General features: G+C 36.6%; 1 protein-coding gene and 1 non-coding gene across 2 annotated transcripts; one reads left to right on the top strand and one right to left on the bottom strand.

Moving 5' to 3' along the window:
• Positions 1-843: 843 nt before the first annotated feature.
• LOC134648402 (TBC1 domain family member 20) lies at positions 844-17,977 on the bottom strand. The gene is made up of 10 exons (XM_063502922.1): positions 17,764-17,977; positions 17,488-17,616; positions 7,455-7,561; positions 6,947-7,084; positions 6,300-6,502; positions 5,727-5,943; positions 5,140-5,249; positions 4,922-5,015; positions 4,601-4,722; positions 844-872 (listed from the first exon to the last, which is right to left on the bottom strand). Exons 1-10 carry the CDS (start codon positions 17,912-17,914, stop codon positions 851-853), a joined length of 1,293 nt encoding a protein of 430 aa, XP_063358992.1. The 5' UTR covers positions 17,915-17,977; the 3' UTR covers positions 844-850.
• Positions 8,506-8,609, top strand: LOC134648553 (U6 spliceosomal RNA). Its single transcript, XR_010096905.1, has one exon. It is a non-coding gene; the product is annotated as a U6 spliceosomal RNA (small nuclear RNA).
• Positions 17,978-21,977: the final 4,000 nt, after the last annotated feature.

Genomic DNA, 21,977 nt, shown 5'->3' with positions numbered 1-21,977 from the left:
TCCATAGTCATTGTTAGTCCTAATATAATATAATGTGTAATTACTTATCTAAATATTCACAACGACTAAACTTAATAAACTTTAAAGTAGATACCATCAGTGATACTCGTCTATTTTTAATAGATTACCAATACAATGTCTAACGTTAGCTAAGAATTCTACCGGTTGTTGAAATAGTAGGTCACGAGTTTATTTAGAACTCAAACTGTTCTAAGATAATTGTAAAATGGTCTTGCCTTCCTATATTACTTGTAAGGATTTTATTTTATATAATTGTAACCCTTTGATTGCTTCGTTTTACCCGCTAAAAGTTTTTATCTAGACGGGAACTAGCCGCCATCGCGGCGCGGCCGATGACTTTTTAAGGTTATATTTTGCGATCAACTGGTTATAACGTAGTTTTAAATGTAACACTACGTAACACAATAGGTGTAATAACAGATATTAGTTATGTTTGTGATTATTGTCCCAATTACTTTAAGTTATTTTTACTGTAAGCTCTCGGCTGTGATAAATATGCTCCTTTATCCTGCAACTATCACTCCAATATGATGTGTTTTTATTTGGATAATACTATCTTTTATGGAGTCTCCCTCTCGTATGTTGCACAGTTTCACTTATTTAGGTTTTATCTGAGACAAGAATTACAAGAGAATGAGTGTGCTAACCGAGGTAAACGTCAGTTCAAACCGTGAAGGTTGGGTTGATATTCCACGTAGCGTAGGTCCATATTAGAGCTGGATACCTTAAAGTTAAGTTCATTAGTAAGATGGCCGATCTGTTCAATGAAAGATAATAAATATTAAACAATAAAACTCAATTTTATTGCCCCCTGAGGGTGAGCCTCCCCTCACAGCTCCAGCTCCCGTCGCCTGCAACCACAAACAAACAAACGTATCTGTAGTAACACATGCAGACAATAAAACACAGGCTCGTAATAAACGTGTATTAACGTCACGTGCCGCGTCCACACCGCGTCTACCCGCCAGTACAGACCGGCACAACTTTACATAGCGCCGTATAAAGCTTACTTTAATACTAATTTTGTGTAGCGATCGTTCCAACTGCCGTTGCAGACTTCACGGCTTTATATTTAGGCACCAATTTCAACGACAGTTTGGAACGAACCACTCGAGTCCTAATATAAGTTTGCATTGTATATCAGTGGTACCAAGAGGATATACTATAAAATAAATACTGCCTATTTCTTGTGGTTATAATCAAATGAACTAATGTATGCCAAATATTAAATTATAATTAAACATGTAAACTAGTGGGTTTGGTCAGATATTAAATTTGACATTATGTAATGATGATGTCTCTCGATCACTGAAACAGCGACTCGTGACCAGGCGTGCAGCAGACCGGGTACACTTTGACACAGAATGAACATCACCGTGTCTCGGTGTCAATGAAGTCAACATTGCAAGAGAAAGTTTAGGATCATATCTTGAACATTTACCTCACTGTCACCGAGCCCCGGGTCGTTACTGACAGGTACTTAACATACCTCACTTAAAACTAAATCCAGTTCCATTATTTACAAACAAATTAACTAAAGATAAAACGATTCTCGCGAACACACAGAAGATCTTTCAATCACAAGGGTTTTCATTTCATGAAATAAATATCGGAATAACATACCTTATATACAAAACGAAACTCGACTTACACGAAATTATGAGTATGAGTGATATAATAAATTAATATAGGTACATAACGGTGCGATACCCAAATCATCTTAAACCTAATAGTGCATTATAAATGTTGAAACATACAATTCGTCAATATCGTGCACGTTATTACCGCTGGGAAACAAGGTCAACCTCCGCACGAATGCAATCTGATCTAACATGAATGATTATAGAATAGTAATTACAAATAATAAATGCTCAACACCTCTGTACCTACTGTAAGTAACCACATTTGTGTTAGTAACGTGCCCACGGCTATATGTATCGCCAGAGGTAACCAACTTCTTTCTGTTACCGACCGACCGACGGCTACCACTAGTCGCCGTGTAGGTGTATGTTATATAATATATGTATACCGTCGCGCGTCGTGGACAGACAGTTAACTAGTCAACGGGATAAGGTCTACCGATGGTTATGAGTGCTGCTATTGGTATTACTGAATCGCGATTAGAAAGGGATTGAGATAGCTGTCAATCCATATTGATTTTGACGTAAGTGTATGGAAATCTGTTATTTCTAATCCCTTTCTGATCGCGGCATGATAATATGTACATCATGTGTAGAAGTATTGATTGTCTCTCTGGTAGAGAATGCCTTATGGCATTAAGTCCGCCGTTTGTACATTTTTCCTTGTTGTGCGATAAAGTTTAAATAACTAAATAATCCATACAATGCCAAAATGATTTCACATTAAGTTTAGATTACTTTAGATTCCTGAATACACTACCTACACAAATGTCGCGTATATGTCTGGACTTTATGTCGTTAGAATCGTTAAAGACTGATCAGGAAACTGTGACAATGATACATAGTATATAAACCGACTATACATATAGCCGTGGACATTGATTAACTCTGGACAGTTAACGAAATTACATTTCCCAATTTATTTACATCTAAAGGAAATAAGTATTTAATGAGGAATGAAATAAAGTTAGGTACCCTGTACCCTACACTTTAACCACTATTAATTAGTATCAAATTAAATATCACATGTTGATAGAACGCAATACAAGCGGAAAATTTAGAAGGATTTGTTACAAAATACAATTAATTTCAACATCAATATTCTCACACCATTAATCCAATTATAATTGGTTACAGTTTTAGCCTCCAATCATTATTTCATTAAGTTGGTCATTAGTTGTTCAACTGTTTAACTACTACTTCACTTCATATTCTTCCTAAACCATACAATTACAATGCTTTCTTCGTTTCGTTTCGTACGAGACATTACTTTTTTACCACCAGCCTTATAATCTAAATTCGCATAGATTTGTCACCAACTCCTAATAATCCATGCCTACACTAAAATGTCCTTTAATTCACAATCAATTTGTCTGTTTGCCCCAGGCATAGGTATTGTTACCGGCACCATGTCTCAACACAAACTTATAAGTTGTATAAATAAAGGTAAGGTCTAAATGTAGCCGATGATGAACATGAAACTAGCACGATTCTATTAGTATATTATACGATACGGCAAGAACTCCAGCACATAGAATTACCCACATGATTTTAACATTTATACTCGAGTTTTGTTCGTATTGGCATGTTCAATATTATTCATGTTTACAATACAGTTTGTGTATCGCGTTACCATCCATCATAAGCATATTTTTATAAAGTTTATTTATATTTACTTATAAGGCATTTATGTTTTGTCAATGTCAAAGTGGTTAATTCTGTACCTTAAAGTTAGTAATGTATATGAGAAGCGATTATTGAATATTTGATTAGCGATGCTATTGCACTTTGAACTCTATATTAACGAACAGACTGTTCATTCGTCAACAAGTGTAAACTTCATCCGTGTACAAACTTCATAATAACAATGTTACCAGAAACTCTGGAAAATTCCAAACATGAGTCTGCTTCAGCACTTAGTAAGTGACACCAATAACTTACAAAATAGGGTCATACTCGTACTTCTAGTTATTTGTACAGAAAAAAAGATATTGCAGATATATTTCGAAACTTATCTTTTTTGAAGGTACATATTAAAAATAATCAATTAATAAAATAAATTTAGACATTGTTGTTAAATTGTATTTCTCGTAAGTCGATCGGCTCACTCTTCTAAGTACTGTTGTAATCGGAATCAATAAAAAACGTGTAAATCATCATCAGTTTGGTTCAAAAATGTTGATTACAAAGAAATGATTGAGAGTCGAATGTTTGGATGTTAGTAGATCCCGAACCCGGTAGATTAACAGGCATGCCTCGTTTAGACCGACATGTAAATGAAACTTTAAGGAAGTGCGAGGTAAAGATGAGAGAAAAGAAAACATCTCGTAGGAAGTAACCTATTCAAAGTTTGTTTTGTGTACAATAACTTGTAAGTTGTAGTCAACCATATTGGCCTCATCAAAATAGTCAAGAATGTATACAGTAAATAAACTGACTGCCCTCATAATCCTCATAGCGGTATATAAGATACAAGTTTACATTCAATTTTGACTTGAGATACTTCGAAATTACGTATGAGGGCAGAGAAATTTAATTGGTTACTTAGAGTGGTATTCCACCTGTCCAATATTTGATCGTATTTGCGTCTCACATTTAATGAGATAATGAGAGACTGAGATGCAATGCACATTTGATAAAATATTGGACAGGTGGAATACCCCCTATACCTGTTTGTATTTTTTTTTGAAACGGTGTATTCCCATTCGTTCCCGCCAGGCACAGATGGGAAAAGGTGAACCGATACGAATCATTCATTTCTGTTTCCGCTTCACGACTGTATGGCGGCGGTCACGTGAGGCGGGGACAGATAGGAACATTTAACATGATTTAAAATGTCAAACAATAATACCGACACGGCTAAACGGGGCACCCGCCCCTGCTAGGTGTCGAGGTGTACCTAGAGCCGGAACAGGACAAACCGATAGGCGTGGCGCTACCTGTTGAAGAAGTCGGGCCGGTAGTACACGTACACGCCGAGCAGCACGGTCGCCGTGGCCAGCAGCGCTCGCCGCGTGAGCGGGTAGCGCAGCGCCGCCGGCACGTACTGCCGCAGGGTGCGCTGCCACAACAAGGGACACGATGAGCGCGACTTACACTTGTTCTATCTATATACTCAACGTTACTTACGTTACGCTCATTGCTAATATTAAAAGCTACATTTTATAATGTTTATGTAAGTTTTGTCATCGAGTAGGGCATCATTCTATGGGGTAATTTAGTGCGACGATAAGGGCAATGAGCTGGCAGCCTGAGCGCACCTGTATACGCACGGAGAGGGTGGGGTTCCTGGCGGCGGCGGCGGCGGCGCGGCGCCGCTTCAGGCGTTCCTCGTCCAGCAAACGCTGCTCTTCTCTGTAATCGAAACCGGAATTAGGTAAATGCACGGTAGCGGCCCACTTTATTATATTTAATTCTTAGTTTCAATTGAAATATGCTCGAATAACAAAATGGTAAAGACCGTCCGCGCTATACTCACTCCCTCCTCTCGAGCGCGGCCACCTCGGGCCCCAGGTCCGCGGGGTCGTTCTCGTCGTACAGAGTCTTCGCCGTCGCCAGGATCTCCTCGAACGGCAGGTCGTCCGGCAGCTGAAACATATATAACGCTTTGCTTATTGTTACCGGGGACCGTGGAAGATATTTACCTTCCTTGCGAATCTCGCGATCCCCTGTCGTCCCGCCGTTTTGAAAATTTCCAAAAACTGAATCGGCACAATGAATTCAAAATAATTCTCGAATATTTACACACGAAATTTCACAAGAATCGGTTATGAAATACGACCTGTCGAGAAAATCCAAACGGACAAACGAAATATGTTTCGGCAAACGGAGACGTCGAATGAATCATTTTATTTTATTGCGATAAACATATACAATGTTTATCGCAATAAGACGGTTCGAGCTTGCATGCCATCTGTGACTAAACATGTATTGCTACTTAGCAATAATGTAATTAATGTACAATCTCATGTATACCATGTTTATCGCAATAAAAGTATTTCATCAAAGAATCCCACCTCATACAATATGTAATGTAACTAGATATGCAGAAACAACGTTACTGACCCTCGACAGCAGGCAGTGCAGCATGGCCATGTCCGCTTCGCAGGCCTGCACCTCGCTGCGGCGGTGCAGCACGACGGCGGCGGTGACGTAGACGGGGAAGAGCGGCGGCGCGCACAGGAAGTAGTCGTAGAGGCGCACCACGTCGGCGTAGCGGTTGAGCGAGTGCCCGAACCACGTCAGGTACCACGGCAGCGCGAACATCGTGCCCACGCCCGCCCTGCGGCACCGACACGGAAACCTTACTTACCGAGCCGCCTTGCCGATTACATCATTTTACACATAATTAATGTCATCGTTCAATGAGATGCGGTCTAGGAAGCGCTGGTTTCGAACCAGTCATATTTTACTAGTTTTTGTTTGGTCGAAAAACCCCAAATAACGATGCCTTACTAAAATATAAAATTACATAGTCAAAGTAGGTGGGAATTGAAGATAGCTAAGGATGAATATTTATTCGCTTTAGAGGTAAATAATTGTTTATTGCCAAATAGAGAAACGCAAAAAACCGTGTTTTAAGATTTTCAGGTTACAATTACAGTTAAAGTCGCGTCGCTCGATAAATTGGGGACTCACTTCTCCAAGCATCCGGCCACCGTATCGTCGGCGCGACGCAGCACGGGCAGCATGTAGTTGAGCAGGTGCTGCGTGGGCGCCATGGTGGTCTGCATGAAGGGCGCCAGCGGAGCCCTAGGGCCGTACGACAGCCGGCACAGCAGCGGGAACGACGCGCGGTCGCCGCACACCAGCAGCAGCGTGATGGCCACGTCGTGGTAGCCCTGCAAAGTCAATATATTTAATGTGGGCGGTATGTACAATCAGCAGCAATAGTTGCTAAGCGGGCGAGGTGTTCAAAATGATCTCGACGCGGCTTTATTGTTAAGATTATAAGAGCGCGTCAAGGTAATTTTGAACACCTCGCCTGCTTAGCGAGTTCTGCTGCTGACGGTATGTAGTCACAAAGATGCTACTCTAATTTACAACAGGTATTTATGTCCCGAATTAGAGAGGCGTACAATACAGTACGTTACCGGAATAGACTTTTATAAAAGGACACATATTGAGTATAGCAAGAGATTTTTGTGATAATGTTATTCATGTATGTAAATTTTAGTAATATTGATACAAAAACCGTTTCTATAGCGCCACATACGTCTTTAGAAGAAATTACGTAACGGTAGAAGTTTAGCAATAGAAGGGGGGACGGGACGGACGAGCCGTACCTGGTAGTACTTGAGGTGCGGGTGCCGGATGATGACGCGCAGGATGAGCACGGTGAGCTGGTCCTGCAGCGCCACGCGCTGCTCGTACGGGATGCCGGGCGGGAACCGCTTCAGCGACCGGTTCACGTCCAGCACCACCTGCCGCCGACCACACAATGTATCCTCCTTTACGCTCCGAGGCCGCGGGCCGGACGCACGGCGACCACAAACGCACGCATAATAACAAAAATAAAACGCCTCAAATGGTCACTTCAGAATGCAGTTGGCAAGTGTAAAAAGTGTCTTTTACTAATGTGACTGTAATTTAACCTGGGTAAAAACCCAGAGGGAAAACTAGGTCTTGTTGACAACTTGTTGGTCTAGTCTGTCGAAATCATTGCGAATCATGTTTATGTTTTGTGCAATAAAGTTCAAATTAATAAATAAACAAGCGGGATCTCAAAGAGCAACTATTGAATATCAAACAATATTAGACTATAAAACTTGCACTGGTGGAAACAATACTCACTTGATTATATTCACTATGTGTAGATAGCTCGTCCAGAGAAGGAGGTTCTGTCATTTCCTCGGTGGTCACGCCCACCAATAGCGGCCATATTTTTCTTCTGTACTCATCTGTTTATTCATTCATTAAACAACTGTACCGATATTCGGAATCTAAAGTAATATATTGAGAGTGGCAACACTGTAGTTAGTCGTATTGTCCTTTTCTAGCATATACGTCCATCTCTCTCCCACACCCCCACCACTTCAGGCAGTTGCGTTTGACAATTTTGACAGTTAGAAACAAACGCAAATTACCTCATTGGCTTGCTGTTTTTCCATCTGGAAGGTCGTGAAGCTAAACTGCTGGTGAGTTTTTGAATTTGTACCCCAGTTTAGCTGACTATATTGAAAAACAGTTTCTAACGGCTTTTGCCGTTCGAAATAAATATTTAAATTTAGTTGTCCGTTAAACTATCTAGCAAATAAAAATGATCCGGAATAGTGATGTGCAAGTGTTTTCAAAGGCTGCCTGCGCGCACCGTGGCTATGCCAATGAAAATACTAAAACACATGGTAGAAAACACATCGAGCTGGTAAAGCGTGCACGTGTCACCATTATAATTTAATTTTATTAAGTCTCTTCCGAGTCTTGTTAGTTTAAATCTTTGTGTGTGTATAATAACGGTTGAAATTATATAATACTTAAATGGTGATGTGTGGAGGTATACCCTTTCAAGTGATTTGTGTTTTCGAATACGAATGGATCGGATAGTTAATACGTGTTACGTAGAACCTACGTATTAAGGAGCTTATAGACGTGTAGGTTTTTTTTTTTTTTTTTTTTTTTTTTTTTTTTTTTTTTTTTTTTTTTATCTGTCCAAGTATCTATCAGCAATTTATCTTTTTATCCCGTTCCGGGTTAATATAATATTGCAAAATTAATTTTTTGGTAATAAACTTGCTGATAAATAACGTGTACCCGAATAGGAGTCGACGATATTTCCGTTCTAAGGGACACAAGGTAACGAACAAACCTACATCGCAAACATTGCATTTATTTTTGTGGAAAGTGAGTACTTCGGCAGTACATAAACTTAAATCTGACTAGACATAGAGAGAGATTAGCATGGCTCTGCGCAAGAATGACATGCGAATTCGTGAAGTATTTCACTCTGTATCTATCAACTTATATCTCTCCAACTAGATCTTTGATTTATGTAGGTAGGTACCTACTTAAATATACCTATAACTTAGCAGGTACTTACAGCTTTAAAGGTTAAGGAAAAGAACTCTTGCATGTAGGTGCTATATGTGCTTGTGTTATTTTGAATTTGAATAACTTGATTATTAATTCTATACGTAACTACATACAAGAGGGTCAATTCTTAAGCCTACTTACCTACCTACATAAATAGTACACTTCAATTAAACGTTTCAAATAAAATCGGAAGCCTGTGACATGGAAGGGCATTAACGATACGGGAATCTTTAGATTGATTCATTGACGAAGACGCATGGTTTGGTTCATATTGTCAAATTATATTAGTTAACTGTAGAGTTAAAGTTTAGTTTTGGCAAATCTGCGCGTCACCATGAATGACACTTTCTAAAAGTGCCTGTTAAAGCCGGCGTAAAGCCTTTCACCTTGTCGAGCAAGGAACCCGCAACTTAGGGAATATTACCCATAAACTCAGGGTATTTGATTTGAATGATACTTATTCTTAAACTTACGTTTGTTATGGTTCCACCTGCTAAGGTGCGCCTAAGAGAATCTTTTATTCGTTCACAAACTAACGTCAAGTTATTTGTGATGAAACCAATATATTATGTACCTATCTAAACCTGCGCAAGGCTGCCATGTTTACACCTGCGTAAGGTGTGCCAAAAGAATCTTTGATTCGTTCACAAACTAACGTCAAGTTATTTGTGATGAAACCAATATATTATGTACCTATCTAAACCTGCGCAAGGCTGCCATGTTTACACCTGCGTAAGGTGTGCCAAAAGAATCTTTGATTCGTTCACAAACTGACGTCAAGTTATTGATGATGATATTATAACCTATGTAAGCCTGCGCAAGGCACGTCAGACATATTCACAGAAATATAAATGATATGGTCATAACACAGGCGTGCGAGTAGACCACAATCACAAAAATATTACAAAGATTAAGTTGTAAATATCTCTTTTTAGAGAATGTAAAAATGGTTTAAAATAATGTTTTGGGTAAAAATCAGTCGAAATAGGCAAGGCTTCGTTATTAGAGTTTTCATTTTTGTTTACCAATCTATTTCAAGGGTCCCGAACACCCTATTGGCTAAACCCGAAATTGGGCTAATTAACTGTGGTAAAAGTGAAAACTGCTTTCCATTTACATAACATTTCTAAAATTATAATAGGTAAAATAAAAACCTAAGATTCCAGGCCTATCTCGACTCATTTTTATTTTAAAGATGGGAAAAAATCTTTGCACCCTAATATAAAATTGTGGTCTGGAGACGCTAAGCCTCATAACTTGGGTGGCATAGATAATACTAAGAGATTTAGTCACCTAATTTCGACTATAAGCCCAGGCAGAATATTGATAATTAGAATAAGGAGTGGTCAATCCTCCAAGGTCCATACAATCTGTGGACTCTAATTAAATCAGGCTCGGTAAGCTCACGACACGACAGAGCTTACGATTCCATTCTGAAATAAGCTATGTTTACAATATATATTACCCATGGTGTGAAACAAACAGCCTGCTCAAGGTGTACAAAGGGTCCGTTTAACGGCCCTATAAACATCTACAAACCTTTGAAGTCTAGGCCTGCTACAATATGACAGACTAGAAATAAATACATATGATCCCAATGTAAGAGCAGCTCACAGTTGCATAAATTATATTTGGCTGGAGAGCACTTGTCTTTCAGTTAACATGTTTACGAGTACCTACCTATGTACACGACATGACCAAGGTTACCTACCTTTTTACATAATTATTATATCCCTGACTGCCATGGTATATTAGGAAAATTATCATGTGCTGGCGGTGCTGCACAAGCATGTTTGAAATAAAATATACAAAACTGGCCTAACGGGCGTTTATGAATTATGTATTTTACACCCTTGTGTCTGTATTGTGACCCTGGAAGTTTTAAACCACCTGTATCGTAAGTGCTCCTATGCACGGATTAAGTTTATAATAAACTACCCATGCCCTAACCTCAAGGGCAAGTGCTTCTATGCACGGACCAGATACTGTTGTCACTTATTTCACTTATCATGACTTGTCATAGTTTGATACTACACGTTTAATAAATTTAAGACCGTGGAATGTACCCACTACAAAAGGTTTTTAAAAATAGTGACTGAATGGTTTGTACGAACGGTTCTAGCACAGTTTCTGGGCGGTCACGTCTAGGGCATGACCCTCTAGTTCTCAATTTATACAAAATTATAGCATTGTGATACTGTTCGCTTTGCACAATAAAATAGGGGAACAGGAGCACGCCTTGCGAAAAGGCGAAGCTATTTTGAAACGCAAACCTTTCAAAAATAGATTGAAATATATAAATAATTATGTTTTTGGTGTGGAACATGTAATTGTACACCCAAACAAATGCAATCATTTATTATATGTTAGCAAAACTCTGCCAAAGTGTTAGTCTGTCTCTACAGTGTAACCTGAAGGCATGAATGCACATGAATCTCTTGAAACATGGTGGATTAACTAATTTACACCCCGTCTGTGTCTTGCTCCTACCAAATCCACAAGTTGAGGACCTCAACCTATCTAGGCACCCTTCTTGCTCGAGACCTGAAAAAATAATCTCATGCAGTCAAGTGTCGGAAAACCAGGTCCACACTCTTAGCACTACCGTGAATATATCTAAGAAGTCTGTATACTGCCTTCCAGGAGGCGGGATGTTAATAGACTAGCCTATATAGTAGGCCAGAGATATAGTATACAAAAGCACACTGGCCCAAATCCAGTAATATTATATGCACTTCAGAATACAAAATAATTGACTATTCTGCGTATATTTGATATCAAAAAGTTACAATTACCTACCCTTAGGTCATAAGGAGGATAAATATACATAAATATCAAATATATTCGACAAAGTGTTGACCCTAGCATTGGATAAAATAGAGGTTCCTCTTAAACGGCATCTGCGCTGTTGGCTTTGGGCCCACGGGTGCCCGGCAAAAGGTCGGGGACCCCATGGTTCCGCACAGTTATTGCAAATAATGTAAAATCACAAAATAAACACAAATTTTCATTTTGGTTAAAAACACATATGCGATGAGCTAAGGTTTCGAATTAAGTACCTTATTCTTAATCTGGAAAGAGAAGACTGAATATTCAGAATTAAGCTATGTCTATGAATGGTTTACATAAATTAAGCCACTTTAGCGTTCAGAAACAATCAAGTTTATGTCTACTAGTAGGCACCAGATAAGGTAAACTACTCATACTGCATATATAGACAATAATGAGTACAATTAAGGTCACTTGATGATAGCTAAACATGAACATAAGCAGAATGAGCTGCACCTATACAAATATCATTGATAAAGCTCTGTGGCAATTCTACATTTACCATTTGAACGCCAAGAGCACCAAAAAGCGTCGTAACTAGTGCCCACATGAGTATTATGATATGGCTTAAGCTCTCAAAGTAACCTTCACAATTTTAAGTAAGGTTTGTTTAGGTCCATTAGCTCGCGTTCGCGTTAGTAAAGCGTACAAACGATTAAATGCATTTTATAGCTATAACCAAATAAATAGCTCACACTGGCTCACAGTCATTAAAAGAATTCAGTAAAATCATTAAAAGTATTCCCTATGATATTTTATTAAGTACCTACCCAATATTAACTTTGTGGGTAGTGATAGTGATATAACGAATATTTAAAATATTCGTCTACTTAATCCTGAGGGATTCTGGAAATAAGAAAGGTCTTGTCCTTGTTATATCCTGCAACTGCTTACCTTACTAGATAATTATTATCAAATTTGTCAATAATTGGGAGTTAATATAATAAATAAAAACTACTCGAGTACTTTATGATTTTTATCTTTTCATATTTTAATTACATCACTCCATATCACAGATGTTGTATGCTCCCTGAAGAGTAGACTGACTTATCTTCTTTTACATAGTCTCACATACATATAATTAAGTACTATAGCACCCTTGTGGTGACTCACTTATTTTCGTTGAAAATTTATAAGTACCTATTACATTAAATACGTATATAAAATGGAAAGTTAGTATCATAATATAATGGTATATAAAATTGTATGCTTTACTAAATACCTCTCTCCTCACATGTATTAAAATAAAGGGTGTACTACATAATTAATTAATTAATTAAACACTCCTAATATAATAATATTACATATACATAATATGTAAGTACATGTATAATCACATTGGCTTGGCGTCTTCCCACCACCAGGCGATAACAAACACGTCTCAATATATTACTTTAGGTTCCGAATATCGGTACAGTTGTTTAATGACAGCGTTTTACACAAAAATAAAACGCTAATTAAATAACTTACCATATTCGGAACCTAAAGTTTTAATCCTGCCTGGTGTAAATATGTATAATTTTGAGACAATGAGGTAATTTGCGTTTGTTTCTAACTGTCAAAATTGTCAAACGCAACTGCCTGAAGTGGTGGGGGTGTGGGAGAGAGATGGACGTATATGCTAGAAAAGGACAATACGACTAACTACAGTGTTGCCACTCTCAATATATTACTTTAGGTTCCGAATATGGTAAGTTATTTAATTAGCGTTTTATTTTTGTGTAAAACGCTGTCAATAATTATCAATAATATTAAGATAATTTATTGTAGGTATTTGGTGATATTTAGAAAAATGATGTTGTCTGATTATCAGTAATCGGCTATTGGGTTTCAGGAAGTAGTAGAAATGTTAGTACTTTGTATGTATAGCCAAAATATCAATTGCATTGTTTATAAAAACACTATTTAATTAGCCTACTAAAAACATTTAATAATAAAATAAAACATTGTTGTTTGCCCCTATACTGGCGGCAACCAAATTGATGATTATTATGCAACCAGAAAAATGAAATCCCATCAAAATATTACATGTAAAAAGATGCAAGTCTCGCAACGCAATTCCTCTACTACAAAAAAGTTTTGAGATGTAATGTGAAACCAAGTCAGTTATTTTAGTCAGTCCCAAGGGGTGTTAAAACCGTATCAATAACTCAATAAGATATATTTAATTTTAATGACTTGGCCATCGCACGGCTGCATAATGACATAAGGATCATAAAGCTACTATTAAAAATAATTCTAAGTAATTAAACATAACGCTAGCGCTAATCACATGCAGTTTGAGCATTATACATTTTTACGCTTACGGTACGAGTGAAGCATTATGTGCGATTGCCAAGTCATTAAATGTATTTAAAAATTAAAGATATCTTATTGATACGGTTTTAACACCCCCTGGCACTGACTAAAATAACCAACTTGGTTTCACATTACATCTCGAAACTTTTTAGTAGTAGAAGAATTGCGTTGCGAGACGCATCTTTTTACATGTAATGTTTTTGATGGGATCTCATCTCTTTTTGTAAGTAATCCTTCTTTTCGGGTACTACTTTTTGTACGTCAGCTACCACTCTTCTCAAAGCTAATACTCATACCCATCCCACATTATACTCGTACTCATATCTATACAATACTCATGGTCATACACAACTGTACATGTACTCATACAATACTCATACACAAGTATCCATCCCACAACTCCCACACCATAATTACCCGCACTCATACCTATGCCATATTCATATCCTTAGCATGCTCATAGCCATACCATACTCATACTATTACACATGTAATAACTATACACATCTTCATACTCACATCGTACATCACAGACCTTTACTTTACCAACTTACTACTATTTGTAGGAACTGCAACAGTAACTTTGTAATAGCATATATTTATATGGGGCTACAAACTTACTTATGCAGTTCTTAAATCATTAAAACGTGACATATATTGCAATATTTTTAGGTTTTCTATGACTTGATAAACTGAAAAGTACTTATGTTTAAAATTTGAAGTTTGTGGGTATGCTAGAAGTATCTTAGAATTATGATGATCTCACGATCATGTGAGTGAGTGTGTTAGTGGCGAAACTAAGGAACCTTGACGTACAACATGACGTACAATATTTTAACTGGATCGGTCATGAGGGGCGGGGGGGGGAATGACCGAACGGGATAGTCTTATGTATCTTTCAGTAGGAGTAGCAGCGAAAGTGCTATTAGAGAATTTCTATTTAAAGTTGTACCAAAATTTTTTGTGTTAGAATTGGGAATTTTTATATTATTTCTACTCAGAATCACGAGCTTTCTCCATTTTTACCGAGAAAAAACGTGCCCCCAAAATTTTTGGTCCGTTTGGTTACGATTTTCATACAACCTTCTATGACCATAACAAAACGGACCAAACAAAATTGTATGAAATGTTGGGGACACTTTTTTCTTGTACTAGGTAGGATCGAAAGAGCTCGTGATTCTGAGTGGAAATAATTTAAAGAATCCATTATCTAAAAAGGGCATTTCTATTTAAAGTTGTACCCTTGAGTTTTTCGCATGTCCCCTTACATTTTTTGCGATTTACTCTTAAGACGATTTTTTTAACTGGACAAATGATGTTTTTTATGAAATATATTATATGGACACATCATTTATTACGTTAAATGCTCAATAAATCACTTTTTTCTTACTTAAAATCAGGTTTTTAGATATGATAAAATCACCCCGTAGTACTGTCCCCTTCACCGACTTCAACTTTTGATGGGCTTTTACACATATTTTTTCTATGAAGGCAACACCAAGTAATGTATTCTTGGCATAGTTTAAATGTTGAAAAATGCGTAATTGATGAAAAACAGCTTTAAAAACATCAATAATAGGGTTTAAATTCGATAAAACCGTTGTCCCCCCGAATTAGCGAATCGGACATAGTCCGGGTTGGTTACGCAGTTTTCGCCAAGTAGCGAAATATTTTTACCAACATTTTAGGTTTTATTTTATCCTGGCAAACCTGTGACCATAGATAAAGCTTATTTAAACGTTAAATTTGATTTGAAACGGTCAAAATCGCGACCATCGTGGCCTGCTGGTGTTGACATGTAATTTTACCCAATGTTTTGTCCGTTTTGTTCAACAGTTTATGCAGCTTAAACCTTAAGTAACTGAAATACTGTTTATATTAAATAAAAGTATGTCTCATACAGTTATTTATCAAGTAAATAAGTTGAATATTGTGGTTAGTTTTGTATTATTTTGAATATATTTAATTCTGGCCCAGACAAATCGTTACGTCCGTTTGGTAACAATTTGAAGCGTAACATATAGCCGGACTAGAAAAATGTAACCAAACGGCCACAGTAAAGTCGCACGCACATTGAGTATATGTAGTTTTTACCGTGACTTTGTCTGTACTTATTTAATTCATGTGCAATTAATAAGTAATATTTTATGAAGTCATATTGAGTTTTTTTGTGTTTAAAACTCTATCTACTGATTTTAGAACATATATTGTAGTCCTTTTTTTATTCACTGAGTATTTGTGTAAATTTTTGATTATTGTGATCTCGTCTTTACTTTATCCATTAAGTTACATGGGTGTCCATTTGGAAATGTCCCCTTGTTTTCAAAAGTATTTTTATTGTTTATTTAATGTTTAAAAGCTAAAATATTTAAATTTTTTGTCAATAATCACATGTTTTGTTAATTCTAATGATTGCTATTCGTCACATGGCAGTAATACCAATAACTATTTAATAAAGCTAAAAATAAGGTACGAATTGGGGTCACCTCGTAACCAAACCACCTAAAGTTCCCTTTTATGAAAAATGTTTATTTTTAATTGGTCAATGATGATTGTTTTTAGTTTGTTTATTAACAGTTCTAAGCTTTCAACATAAAAACATTTGCTTCAAGTATGTCGTTTATTTACTACATCAAAAACCATTTGTAACCAAACGGACCACAAAAAACCTCCCTCATCCTATTAAATATTAATTTTAACTTATTTATCCTAAAAATATGACGATTCTCTTTAGTGTTTGGTAAACTAGAATATATTTACTCATAGAATTACATAAAAAAGTACCAAATAATCCAAAATATATTTTCAACTCGTCAATTGAGTCATGGTACAACTTTAAATAGAAATGCCCAAATGCAAGTTGGGGGTACAACTTTAAATAGAAATGCCCATTATTGTTTGTCCTTGTTACAGTCTCACATTTTTTATTTATTCCCCACTGTAAATTTGTATGGATAATGGTGGGCAACAAATAAATTCGACCAATCATAGTATCGCATTGCGTATGTTTTGTCCCTCACGGAGGCACGCGTATACCACTTCTATAGGATCCTACCTTCTACAATGACGTACAATAATTCTTAAACTACAAGTCCATATTGAATGTTTTTGAGAATATATCTAAAGCATGTTAAGCATGATAGACAGGACAGTTCAGGGAGATAGTTCATTTTGGCAATAAGTGGGCCTTCAGTTCATTATTTAGGTACTAGCAGGATGACAACAAATTCAAACCATGGATTCAACAGAGCACTGGTTCCTTAAGATAATATTACAATGTTTTCATGGCAGGTCTGTTAAACATACATGGTATGTATCTATCACAGCAACTTTATTTCATCATTGAGCATTCCTACTCCAGATGTTGTAGGCACTAGTCAGGGGTGGCTATACGGGCACTGCTATCTGCAAGAGGGGCACTGACATCTATTAAAAGGACCAGTCCTACAGACCCTAAAAAATTGTTAGGATCACCACTGACACTAGTACAGATACTACAGATGTTGCGGAAAGTTACAAACAAGTCGGAAATATTCTCAGAAATTTCACAGGAATAAATATATTATAAATATTGTAGTATTTGTAATTGTTTGTTAAATATTATGATGCAAATGTTAACAGTGGGTGATGTCAATACTCATCGATTAGATAAAGGCCCGTTCACACTCACCACAGATGAGGCCACCTTTACTCTTGGCGAAGCTCTGCCACTGCTCCAGGCTGGTCGCGTCCACGTCCTCCAGGCACTCCTCTATCTCCCTCCTCTTCTCCGTTATATCGGGATCCACCAAGTCAAAATCTGTGACACAAAATCAACCCCACTACTTTCACTTTGATATTTTATGACAACTGTACCATACATATAAACGCAGCCACAGGCTTAAAGTTAATTAAGGAGTAATAAGCCCAAAGTAATTTTAATGGAGTCATCTGTTGTTTACAATACCTTCATCGAATTTTAACTCTGAAGGCGTAGATATGTCATCAATATTTTTGGCGTGATTCATGTCGATGGTCGCTTTCTTGAGAGGCGGGGAGCAGCCCCCGTTGAAGTTACACTTGTCGCCGATATCGGCGTCGGGATTATTAGACTCCATTCTAATAAATCGAAAATTAATCGAGCAAAAACATTACACCATCTTCCTACATGTAGTAACAAATTGACACTAATCTAATGACACTTCAGATTGTGATTTGACATTTAACTTTTTCAACTAGGAAACTGTTCAGAAATCATAGTTTTATGTCTTTTTCTAATACAATATTAAATAAAAACAAACAATATTAAATCAGGTAACATTTTTCATTATATGTATGAAATGTGCTTATTATTTTGATAACATTATAAATCAAGGTGTTTAATTAGGCTGTAAAAACAGTTAACTGTATAAGTGTGTATGAAAGTTGTACAAATAATATTTAGAACCAGAACGCTACTAGTTACGTTCGGTTCTACGCATATTTATGTTGATTTCATAGATATCGATGGCAAAAAGCGGAAACGTAGTAACCGCCACCTGACCAAAAATTTTTTTATTGCATATTCGGAATCAGCGAATTTTTCTGCGTCGAATGGTCTGGGTCCCATGGCTCTACGATGATTAGAAAAAACTGGACAGCGTAGGAAAACGAATGCATTTTCTTGATCATTCCTAAATCAAAATTATGTAAACGCCACAAAAATGGCAAATTTTGAACCAAGTCCACTTACGCCAATTCCGGTTTTACAAAATTAAATGACCATGGTGGTTACAGCGCTCATGAAATCGTGTTTTGTGGCGGTTACATCGTTTTTGCATATAGTAATAAGATTATGATGGCGCTTACAGCATTTAATGCAAAATATATAATTTACGAACGGTGATTACGACATTTCATTCGTTATTGATTTTAGAAATTAAGGACCTTTACGCCAATTTAAACTAAGCGCGAGGTAGGTACAAGTGTAGGTCACCGCAATTTAAACATGCGTGGGTTCTGTCTCGCTAGCCGGTTACTGCGCACGAATTAGTCGGCAGGTGATCGCCGAGGTGAGTGGAAATGCGTACCGTAAACCGGGGTGACTTTCAAATGCAGGGGCGACTTCGATAATTCAGTTTTTCAGCCGTTACATATTTTTATTCGGATTTTTTAGTAGTAGGTAAACAAGTATGTATAATAATCTAACTTGTTACACGAACAGTTCGAGAAAATAATGAATAATGATAATTTAGTGGCAGTTTTAAAACTATCAAAGTATCCCCAAAATTTCCTAAAGTCACCTCGTTTTACGGTAGTGTGGGTTTTTGCGTGCGGAGTGTGAATAACTACTTAGTCGTTAACATGGACCTAGAATATTACGGACATAGTTTCGCTACAAACAAAACTGTGATTCCAACATCCACCAGTTTCCTAGTATTTACGCATGACACACACACATTGACAGTCCACATCCACCAGTTTGCCGCCAGACTGATCTAAACGTCATAAGAGTAAACAGGTCGGGGGAAAAATATAAAATATGCCGGCTTGCGTGGTTAAATCTTGTAAAAATTGTACGGATCGACAGAAAAAAAGTGACGGGATAACTTTTCATAGGTAAGTTTATCAATTATCACGTTATAGTACGTAAAATCACGTTATTTCATTGCTTTTATAAATTATCAAACTTCGAAACAAGAGTGTGACCAGTACGTTGAATAGGGTAATTTCCCGAAAGTAGGGTAATTGATGCTCTTCTTATTAAATCATGAACTTGGGTGTTTGCACGCGGTGCATGTAATTTGAGTCAGTAGTTATGCTTACGCAGCATAACCTACGGGTTTAAAAACTTATAAAGGCATGTACCTACGTACATATTTATAAATTTAGCCCATATTTTTTTATATATTGCAGGATTAATAAAAAAAATGAAGAAATTGTAGATATTATAAGAAAATGCAGACATGAAACCGATTGGATTCCTTCCAAATCAAGCGTGATTTGTAGCGTGCATTTTGATGCAAATGATTTTTATACGTCAAGAGGTGGACGTCTTTATCTTGATAGCAATGCGATACCAAAGAAGGTATTAATAACATAATAAGATTACATTTTTACGTATTTCAAAAATATATACATAGTTATTTATAATTCAATGGTTATTTCAGTTTTTGGGGCCTTCGTACAGTCAAGAACAAAACTTAAATGTGACAAATACTTGTAACTTTTTCCAAAAGGTTTCTTTTTATTTTATTTATTTTTTAAACGTTTTTCTAAGTTTCGGATATAAATTAACGTTGATACCTGAGTAGTAAATAAAATAAATTTACTGTTTCAGAATGCATCATTATCGACAACAGAATTCAAGTCAAGTGTCGTGGAATTAGAGCAACCTGACACCACTAAACACACTCACAATTCGCCTAATTTGGCACATGGATCTCATGTATAATATATATTGTATTTAATAATGATACGTTAGCTTTATACATATAACCATATTTATAAATTCAGTATTTTTATATTTCTAGTCAAGGCTGGAGACAGAGAGTATATTCATAGTGGAAAAACAAACTTTAAATACAAAAATCAATATAGATATACAAAAGGCAAGTGTCTAAAATATATGGATAATATACATATCAATGATAATTTAAAAAAAACAATTGTTCTCAAATATCCTTCTTATATCCCTTATAGAATTTATCCACACTTGCGGGACCTGTTTCAAACAAACAACCTTTAACATTGGAATCAGATCAACCATGCGTTTTGCAACCGCTTCTTTTACAACAGGTGTGCACGTTAATTTTATAGGTATAGTTGGTCAAACCAATTTGCCAGTCAGTAAGAACCAGGAAAACTATACTCATCCTTTTCTTTTGGGTGCTAGTAGTAGTGTAAGACAAAGATAGTATGATTATCTCCGTCTATGTTTGAAATGAGGCAGTCCTTTGACAAACTATAGTCATAGACGAGTATATTTTTACGGTATAATAGTGTAGTGCGTAGTGTAGTGTAGTGTAGTGTAGTGTAGTGTAGTGTAGTGTAGTTTACTGTAGTTTCCGAGGTAGCTAAAGGAAGGATATTCCTTGTATCTATTACATACCTTTTTATATATTTTAGAAACCTGTTAACGCTGAAGAAACGTCAGATAAGAATATAGAAAACCCTATGATAGTATTATACTCTCCCAAGAAACGCAAGTTAAAAGATAGTCTTATCAAGAAAGAAATCCTTGTTAGAAAACTACGACAGAAATTGAGGACTGCCAACCAAAGAATCAAACGACTACAGTCTAGGAATAAATCTTTAAAGGACATTGTCAAATGTTTAAAGGAAAATAATTTAATAGACACCGATTTATTTGGTAAATTGAATGAAGACATCATTGCAGTAAATGTGTTTAATAATTACAATAGAAAAAAATTAAAAAAGAACGTCAAATATTCTCCCGTCATAAAAAAATTTTGCCTGACGTTAAACTATTACTCCCCAAAAGCATACGATTACGTAAGAGACACATTTAACACGTGTCTTCCTCACCGCAAAACTCTGAGTAAGTGGTATGGCAATTTGAAAGGAGACCCAGGATTTACCGAAGAATCTTTTCAAGCCTTGAAAGCGAAAGCACAAGTGAGCGAACACAGACCTCTCTGCTCATTAATATTTGACGAAGTTGCAATTAGGCCTCAACCTATTTGGGAAGGTAAAAAAAATATTGGTTTGGAGGACATGGGTACAGGCCCAAAAGAAGGTGCTCCTCTTGCGACACAAGCCTTAGTATTCCTTATCGTAGGAATTAACAACAGATTTAAACTTCCTCTGGGATACTTTTTAAGTAATTCATTTACAGCGGAACAGAAGTCAAATTTGATTAAACTATGCCTTACTAAATGTTTTGAGTCCAACATCGACGTAATCTCCCTCACGTGTGATGGTCACGCAACGAACACGAACGCTTTACAATTACTTGGATGTAATTTTAACTTAAACGAATTCAAAACAACATTTACTCATCCAAGCAATACTTCTCAGGTTGCATGCTTTCTGGATCCTAGCCATGTTATGAAACTTTTAAGAAACACTTGGCATTCAAAACAAATCATTGTGGACGGCAATGAAAATAAGATTAAATGGTACCTCCTGGAAAAACTAACTAAATTACAAAATGAGGAAGGTTTACACTTGGCAAATAAA

The sequence above is a fragment of the Cydia amplana genome, chromosome 5 (genome assembly GCF_948474715.1).
Source record: "Cydia amplana chromosome 5, ilCydAmpl1.1, whole genome shotgun sequence".
NCBI lineage: Eukaryota > Metazoa > Arthropoda > Insecta > Lepidoptera > Tortricidae > Cydia > Cydia amplana.
This window is presented reverse-complemented; position numbering and strand designations above follow the sequence as displayed.